Source organism: Phoca vitulina, unplaced genomic scaffold (genome assembly GCF_004348235.1).
Source record: "Phoca vitulina isolate PV1807 unplaced genomic scaffold, GSC_HSeal_1.0 scaffold90, whole genome shotgun sequence".
Classification (NCBI taxonomy): domain Eukaryota; kingdom Metazoa; phylum Chordata; class Mammalia; order Carnivora; family Phocidae; genus Phoca; species Phoca vitulina.
The window spans coordinates 997,525-1,007,205 of NW_022589793.1; the positions used below are offsets into that span (position 1 = coordinate 997,525).

General features: G+C 35.7%; 1 protein-coding gene across 1 annotated transcript in view; it reads left to right on the forward strand.

The window, feature by feature from the left end:
- MOSMO (modulator of smoothened) overlaps positions 1 to 6,361 on the forward strand; it is a 60,957-nt gene extending 54,596 nt beyond the window's left edge. Inside the window, exons 2-3 of the mRNA XM_032396194.1 lie at positions 174 to 386; positions 5,504 to 6,361. Of these exons, the coding sequence (XP_032252085.1) occupies positions 174 to 386; positions 5,504 to 5,688 (398 nt within the window). The 3' untranslated portion in view covers positions 5,689 to 6,361. The remainder of the gene's footprint in view (positions 1 to 173; positions 387 to 5,503) is intronic.
- The last annotated feature ends 3,320 nt before the right edge of the window (positions 6,362 to 9,681 follow it).

A 9,681-nucleotide genomic window follows, 5' to 3' on the forward strand; every position in this document is an offset into this window, starting at 1 on the left:
GTATGACTACATTGTGAACTACAACGGAATGCTGAATCATGAGACTCAGTGGAATTAAATGCCTGAGTGACCTACACAGAAATAAGACTTAAGGACTAAAGCGGTGTTGGTGGGGGATATTCCTTGGGAATGCCAAACCCACTAAAATACTCCCACCTTTTGCATCTCCCCAGGAGCACTCACTGTGGGCCTCGTGCGACAGTGTCAAACAATCCATGGACGAGACCGGACGTGCATCCCACCTCGGCTTCCCCCAGAGTGGGTCACCACACTGTTTTTTATCATCATGGGAATCATTTCATTGACTGTCACATGTGGTTTGCTGGTGGCTTCCCACTGGCGGAGAGAAGCTACAAAATATGCTCGATGGATAGCATTCACTGGAAGTAAGTAACCTGTGCTTACTAAATTTGTCTAGAAGGCGTGCACACTGGTATTTTAATGAAGATATCAAGAATCAGTCATAAGGACTCCATAATCATCAAAGAGCACCACTTGCTGTGGCCGTCATATAGACTCTGCACAGTCCCATCAGTTCTTCAGAATTCTCACCACAAGACCAAGACATCCAAAACCTTAATTGCTTTGTATGAAATGCTATTTTAATGAATTTTATTTTTGCTCACATTGTGACATAAGCGTTTCAGGTCTGTGGGCTCAGAGCTATCACTAACCTGAGTCTTTTACTCTTCTTGAAAGTATTGGTATCCTCTACCAAATAAAGGTAAATCTAGAAGAAAATGTATAGAAATATAAATTAGATTAAGGTGGTGATTTGCTTTTTAATATCATTAATTTTGAGTTTCTACTGTGAGTTGTGTGACCATTGAAAAAACCAACACATTTGGTTGTTTAATAGTTATTTATCAACATTTCATACTCCATTAAGCTATGCCCCAGGGTATGATACATATTATACATTCTCTTGTACTCTACAAAATTGGCTTAATTTCCCAACACATCAGGGGCTTTTCCCAAGTTAAAAGCAGCAAAAATGCGCAAAGGAAAGATATTTCTGTAATTTTGTTTTCTTGCTTCTTTCTCTCTAAAGCAATTTTGTCCCCACCCAGGGGATATTTGTCAATGGCTGGAAACATTTTTTATTGTCACAGCTAAGGAGATCTTACTGGCATCTTGAGTAGAGGCCAGGGATAATGGCAAAACATCCTACAAATGCAAAGGACAGCTCCCCACAACAAAGACTTATCAGGCCCAAAGTGGCAATAGGGCCCTCTTGAGAAACTTTGCTCTAAAGAACAGGATAACAATCCTTATGCCAAATACCATGGGATTTAACTTCTAATTCAATGCCTTATAATTATATCAAGTTTGCATAAAAGTGAATATTATAACACGGCTTACTTTCACTTGATATTTTCATTTAGAACTTGTATGGTAGGGGTAAGGCATAATCCCATGAATCCCTATTAATGTTAAAGCTCAGTTTATCCTTAAAGACCATAAGATAGGGATATTAGTTCATGAGTCTCAGTTCCTCCCTATCTCTCTGTGAAACTCTTTAATGTATATGTTTCTGGGTCTGTTTTATTTCTGTCTATACATCTCCCTTAATTTTAAAATTTAGATCAAGTTGACTTTGACTAAAAAAGTCTTCTCCATTCTTGTTAAGAAATGTGAAACAAACAGACCTCCTGAGACCATTCTTTTCTGAGTAGTAGGGTCCACAGGCAGTTGTGGAGACAGTGCTGCTAAATTAATTGATGAAGAATTTAAAGAGAATCTTTACTCACAGATAACAATTATCCAGATAGAATTCATTCTTTAAGGAGTAAAATAAAGTCAAAGTAGGAGGATTTAGTTTCTGGATTTAGTTAACATTTGGGAACGCATATGCTCTGAATACCAAAGATCTAAAATATAATTGAATAGTAACACTAGTTTAGGATGAGTCAAAGAAAGCATTGAAATGCTATGTGAGTCTTTGGTTCTTGCCACCCAATAAATAGAAGGAACGAGGGTTATTTTGTTTTTCATTTCCTTTCAACAGATATTTAAGTATATGTAGCTACCTCCAAATGTAATGTGTTTTTCCTTTATTTTAAAAAAAATTTAAAATAATAACTTCTAAAAATAATATGTGCATATGATACATAATTCAAAGCTTAGGAAAGGGTCATCAAGTGAAAAGTAGGTCTCGTGTGTGGCTCCATCACCTAGCCATTCAAAACCTCTTTGCTGGAAGCAACCATTGTTAAGAGTTTCTGGGATTTCTTACCAGAGGTGTCTTATGCATAGAAACATATATGTATATGTATGAATGTTCTATGAATATATATTCTATTTATACTATTCTGTACCTTGGTTTTTTAGCTCAACAATATACTTGTAGTTAATGTCATCTAAGTAAGCATAGGGTGGGCTGCATTACTCTTCTCAGCTGCCTTAAATACGTTGGTTTTTGTTTTTTGTTTTTTTAAGATTTTATTTTTATTTATTTGACAGAGAGACAGTGAGAGAGGGAACACAAGCAGGGGGAGTAAGAGAGGGAGAAGCAGGCTTCCCGCTGAGCAGGGAGCCCGATGCGGGACTCTATCCCAGGACCCTGGGATCATGACCTGAGCCAAAGGCAGACACTTAATGACTGAGCCACCCAGGCGCCCCTAAATACATTGTTTTTGTTACCAGAGCTAGTCCACTAGGGTGGCAGTCCTGAGAGGGATTTAGGTCCCCCTGGTATTTCCATTCAGCCTTTGAAAATGTACTTTATTTCTACTGTATGTATTTCTATTCCTCTTAAACTGTAGTTCTGGTAAAAATGTCAGGGTAACATTTTCTAATAGGTTTACACAGTGGGGAGCTCTCTCAGAGGAGAGTCACACGTGATGCAGCCTGCCTGTGGGGGCAAGGGTAACAAAGATGTGTCTTTTTTTTTCAAGTCTGACCCTTATCCTTAACTCTGCCACTGTAATTTACATTCTCATCCCCCAGTAAACTCAATATCTGACTCTTACCATCGAGAAATCTGTGCCATGGAAGATAGGAAGTGAGGTCTTTATAGGCTTATTTAGGATCCAAAATTTAATTGTCAAAAGTTGGTAGATATTATCAGCATTAATAATATTTTAAGATCTAAAGTAACCTCACAGGTCCCAATAGCTTGAAAGAAAACTCATCCACTTACATTAAATCTTCCCAGAAGTATAGAGAACCTAGCTCTTTCAATTAAAAACCAGGATTAGATCAAATAGGAGTTTACTGCTTCCTTAGTATTTGATTAAGCTTTTCCTAACTAATTTGGAAAGCATTTAACTCTTGTAAAAAATTAAACTCTACTTTAAATATAATCATTAAATGATTACTCCATTATGAAGGATAGATTTTTATTTTACAATAGAAAGTAGAAAAAGATAGGAATGAAGTTGGCACATTAATTAACAGAATAAACAATTGTAATATCTGCATATCTCTAAAGCACTTCTAAATTATCTGTTTCTTGAGATTAGATGAGTCAACATTAAGAAACAAATTGCTTTTAAAGCAATAGCTTTATCCCGTTGTTTTTCTGTTAGATTATGTATAGCTGCTTAGATTACGGTTTCATTTTACTTACCAAACCATATTAAGGCATAAGAACTGTTAGAAATTGGTGGCAGGTAACACGGATAAGTGGGCTTTGGCAGCACTAATAGTCTTTTACTGCTGACTGTACAACAGAAAGGCCAAAAGATCTAATACTTAAAATCTGAATTTTTCATTTGTTCTGTAGTAGGCACCTGAAAGAATCCAAATTCACTGATGTAACATTATTTGATGTGGTCATTGGCCCAAAATGAAGTAGGCTGTCTGTATAATATAAGATAATCCATCTAGGTGGTGCAAAGCAAACAAGAATGCTGATGTGTTCTGTGAACCAATGTATTAAGAAAATGTTACTTTTTAATACCTTGGATATTACCCTGGAGGTATTTCTTCAGAAAGAGATTCCTAATTGGCTTTCTAAGGACACTCCTATTAAATTTGTTGACTGATTAACACAAAAATAATTTAGGACAAGTGTCAGCTGCTATGTTTATCCAGGACTTTGTCTGTATTCTTGGGGATGTGTTTAACTCGGAAGAAGTTTCTCATTCAGTTAATAATGGAAAGCTTCACCCCTTCACATGCAGTGAGTATAGTAACCTGTCTTTACATTACACTGAAGAAACGTTTCTGCCTCCAAAGAAATTTGAAGGACTATGAACATTTGACCAATGTGCTTTCAAAAAGCATAAAATATTCTCTTGGAAAAGCTAGCCTATCAATGGGTAATTTGTGTTCACTAGGAAGAGTGTTTCTTTGGTAGCCCAGGGGCACAAGCTCTTCACTGAAACAGAGGACTGTGGAATTCTACCCAGATGCTGGGATTGCTGACACCTTTCTAGAAACATTTTAGCAAATAATACATTTCATTGTGTTTGTATACAAAACGCAAAGAAGCCCCCCCCTGCCCCATTTTAACCTGTGTACTCAGAAAACCTGAGAGAGATTTTATTTTTTTCCTAACATTGTCCATGATGAGAGAGAACCACTCTGACAGTTTACTAATCATCTCAGAAGCCTGAGGTTCTTTCCACTAAGTGATTTTAAATCAGAGTAAGATAGGGCGCCTGGGTGGCTCAGTTGGTTAAGCGACTGCCTTCGGCTCAGGTCATGATCCTGGAGTCCCTGGATCGAGTCCCGCATCGGGCTCCCTGCTCGGCAGGGAGTCTGTTTCTCCCTCTGACCCTCCCCCCTCTCTCTCGTTCTCTCTCTCTCAAATAAATAAATAAAATCTTTAAAAATAAATAAATAAATCAGAGTAAGATAAATAGTACTATGTTTGTACCTTTTCTCCAATTCCTTCTAATACCAACTGAGAGGAACAGAGAATTGGCAGAATAATAACTGATAATAATAATATGCAACATTTATTCAGCACTTACTATCAACCTGGCACCGTGCCAGGGACTTGACATTGGTTTGTTTTTTTTTTTTTTTTTTTATCCTTCTGGTATTTACCCCATTTTTAGAAGGGAACCAGAAGCCTAAGATTGCACAGCTAATAAGTAGTGGAGCCAGAACATAGCCCCTCTCTGATTCTAGCTCAAGCCCTTAATCACTACTTTAAGTGGTCAAGTATAGTTTATGCAAACACCTGAAACTAATATAATACTGTCTGTTAAATATACTGGAATTAAAATTTTTTAATTAAAATTTTAAAAAAGAATAGTTTATATAAGCACTTAGTAGGTTTGGACCCCTTTCTTAATTCGGATATTCAAAATCATCCTAACACTTATATAAAAGGCTAGCCCAGCTTTTACTATATTTAATTGTTAGGCTTTGGGGATATTATGTGATCTGTAGAAGATGTAAATCTTTTGACAAGTGGTCAATGTTTTAACAGGTTTGACCATGTTATCAATCCACAACCCTTCTTATAAACTTCCTTTGTGCCAAATTTTCATTGTTTTCTTAATCACCAAACCATGTTACTAATGTTGTGTTTTGGTTTGTTTTACAGTGATCCTTTTCTGTATGGCTGCCCTAATATTTCCGATAGGATTTTACATCAATGAAGTCGGAGGTCAACCTTATAAATTACCCAACAACACAGTAGTTGGGTCATCATATGTACTTTTTGTCTTATCAATTTTCTTTACAATAGTAGGACTTCTATTTGCTGGCAAAGTTTGTTTACCGGGCTGATGAATGTCTAAATTGCTCAACTCTTTTATTATTTTTTATTTTATTTTATTTTTTTATTTTTGGAGGGGGGAGGACAAAGGCAAGGCATCTAAGTAGTCCTCTCATAGGAAGATGCTTAGATGAAACTGATGCTGAAAAGGAAAAAAAAAAATGCTTTGATTTGTTCTCACTATGCACTTTGGATTTAAAAACAAAACAAACAAACAAACAAAAAAAATGAGAGCCTTTTCCATAACCAAATACAGACAATATTGACTAAATCTCCTGAGCATATTCAGGCAGTCAGGTCTGCACTGTGATAGCAACCTAGTGAAGGAGAATGCTTTATACTGAAAAGCATGTGGCCCTTTGTGACGCTGTTGTTCCGTTTTTAACGTCTAATGATTAATTGAGGGGAAAAGAAGTCTAAGTATTTATGAATCATGGTGGACCAGAGGGTTACAAGAGAAGTTCATGTGGGGCTGGCCTCACCTCCTAAGAAATTAGTGTTCACAGCTTCCTTGTAATGGTATGAGCCTTTGGCACCAGAATGATTTGCTGTTGCATTACTACACCAAGAAGCCAATAGATCAAAACTTGTTTGCTAAAGTGTCTGTAAAAATCCTGAAATTCCCTATTCTCTGTGTACAAAACAAAACAAAAAAATCAAACACTAAGAAACATGTTGTTGGGGGTGGGTGGGTGGGGGAAATATTCCTTATATTTATATAAATATATATATAATATATATATTTTGCTGATGCAGTATACCGTGTGTATATATGTGTGTGTGTGTATGTGTGTGTAAATTTATATACACACACATGCAAACAGTTCCTGGAAGAGAACTCTGAATGCTTTGCTAGCAAAACACTGTGGTGTGCAAACCTAGAACTCAATAGAAAAAAAAAGCCATTTATCTGAAGGCTGCATAGTGGAGAGAGTCTTCAGTTTACCTCATTCTTTGTAGCAGCCCTTGATTTTAACAGGTTTTTGTAATAGGTACAAATAATCCCATACCTTTCTAGGTCCAATTTTAAGTTAAGCTAAAATTCTTTGTAGGGTTAATTTATTTGTATATGATAGTAGAAGGTAAGATCATGTAAAACCTTATAATTTGGGGAATCTGACACTATTTAAATTATTGGCAACTGTCTGTTGTACAGAGGTTCTCTTTTTCTACTGGCTCAGTCTGTTACATGAATAATGCATTTTCTATGTTCAAGCACACAACTTTACATAAATACAAAGTTCACTAGTAATACCAATTTATAATATTTTGGCTATCTACAACACTAACTGCACTCTGCTATAAAAACTAAATTTATGTTCTTTTCATCTGTAAGCATTATTAATACATCTCCTTTATCAAAAACCTGAGCAATACAATATTTTCTTTATATGCTATATGCCTTTGTTTGCTAAAAGCTAACATTTTTGCATTTACTTTAAAGGGCTGTACTAAACCCACAGCTTTACATTTTTTCCTAGAAGAAGCATTGCCGCTAACCCTCGAATCTACAAACAGTTTTAAAATACAGTATTTCTCTTCTCCACGTTTCCATGCTTTCATATCAGTGCTTAGTCGTTTTTCCAGATGAACACTATAGATAATCTCTTGTTTGAAATGTGGGGCAGGAGGCTCTTTCTTGGCAATGGAGCTGTTTTTCTTCTTTCTGGTGAAACCGGCAGCCCAAATGTCCCAGTAGAGTTAGAGTCCCATGTAGTACATGCTTCACACAAACAGAAATGAATGCACTGTTCTTTTGAAAGCTCAATTATAAATTATAAAATGATTACTTCAGAAACGGGGCTGCCTCCTCAGATAGTCAGAGTATAAAAGGGAGGGGCCTGCTGTGTTTCACACTGGCTTGTTTGACGTTCATATATCTTACTGTTAATTCAGCAGTATTTTATTGTGAAAGAAAACCCCAGTGTTTCAGCTCACTCAGGAGTCAGGGTAAGAGGTGAACCACCACTGTGGTGCATTCCTTGAGTGTTCTGGGGGAATGTCACACTTTTCCTTCCCAGGGTCAAAGAAACCTTTTGGGAAATGACTGAAGGAGACTATTTTTCCCCAAGTATTATGATGTCTAGTTAATTCTGAAAATACCACTGGACGTGTTCTATGGACATTTGGGATTGCAGTTCCCATTGTGATTTGATTGGTCCTCAGTCACATGGATCACTTTGAAGGAAAGTTTTGGTTGTCACCATTATACCACTGAGATAAAGTGTTAGCAAAGTATGGCTCAAATTAATTTATGATATGACCAAGAGCTTTTCTCTTCCAAAAGATGAATTTTATTGTAAATAGTTTCTCAAAATATTTTTAACTGGATCATGAGCATGGGGAGAGAAAGTTTCTCAGCTGCTAAGAATTTCCCCACTGTTTACTTCTTTCACTTACAGTGGTATTGCGTATAAGATTACAAAATTTAAGGTTTTATTTGTATCTATTACCCAAACCATTAAGTTGTCTTTAATTTCATCATTGTCTTGGAGGCCCAGTGCATAAAGGGCTGCTAGGGGAACATTCCCTCTAACCAGTCAGCACTCTAACCCAGGATTGAGACTGTCCCATCAAGTGGTATGTGAAGTCAAATCTTTGTACTCTTCCAGACCAAACAATGAAATGGATTCATTCATATAAAATCCTATAAATCCTGTAAGTGAAAAGATATACAACTGTCAGCAGTTGCTTTTAAAAAGGTCACTATAATGAGTACTATGTAGTACAATATTAATTTATAGCAGGAAATCATAGCTTGTAAACTGTATATAAAACACTGTTTTATGGTGCAATCATTTGTCAAACTTTTGTCTGTTAACGTTGTTTTTAGAGTGTGTGCATTCTTCTCATACCTAAGAACATCATTGTAAAATCTGCTGAAAACTATTTATAGGTTTTATTTGCACAAGACTTAAACTAGTTTGAAATTTTTGGAAGCTCCTATTGAACATGCCTAAACATCTGTAAACATGAAAAATCTTCAGTTCATTAAAAGCAAACATTTCAGTATGATTCTTTCCAAAGGTAATCCATGTTCTATGTTGTTAATGTGTGTATGTAATTTTTCTGACTCTTCTACTTCTTATCCTATTTTCTCTTCCATTTGTTTTGTTTTTGAAGGATGGCTCCTCTTTTTTTTTTTTTTTTTTTTTTTTAATGTTCTAAATGACCAAAACACTTCATTGGTTTTTACCCTTTTGCCTAAAGCTTTGATATCCCTGCTTGATGTTCTGTGAATTCACTGTTTAATCTCTTTAAGTAAAATAATAGTCCTGGTGACATACAGTCTATTGATTTAGAGGAAAGACCCTGAAAAAGTATTGGAAACTAACTTTAGATATACTCTTAGCTATTATTTCGCATCGTGGGCTTCATGGGAAGAACATGTTGCATTTATTTTGTCTTTATTAAAAGACTACTAGCCACAAGTTACTCCGACTCTAGTAACTGTTTTATCAACCCACTTTGATCTTCTTTTAAAAATTAAATTTACATTCACAGTTCAAAACAGTAAGCTGTCTTTCAGAACTAATTTTTGAAGGATAAAAATATATGAAGGAAAAACATGGCCTGTGTAGGTTGGATTCCTTACACAGGACTTACTAGTTGTATCACCTCAAGAGATTTTAGAGTTTGTGATCAAGGTCTGTATATTACCCCAAATTTTATTAAGAATTGTTTTCTAATTGGTTATAACATTTTTCAATTAATAGTTTCAAAACAAATTGTTAATACAAACTGTATAAAATGAACATAATTTTCTTCACTTGTATTTTTGTTATTGAGCAAGTTTATCAAAATAAATTGTCTACTAAAGAAACTAAAAAGGCTTCTATTGCTTTGAAGTAAGCTTTGATTTTAAAAATTCATTTCAGAAGTTGATTTCTTACAGAGGTTTTACATATTCACACAGTGACACTGCCATGCCCCTTGGTATTGTTTTGTTTTAGCATCAGGCAGGGAGAAGGTCTCCCTCTCTTCCACTCCCAGCTCCCTCCTTG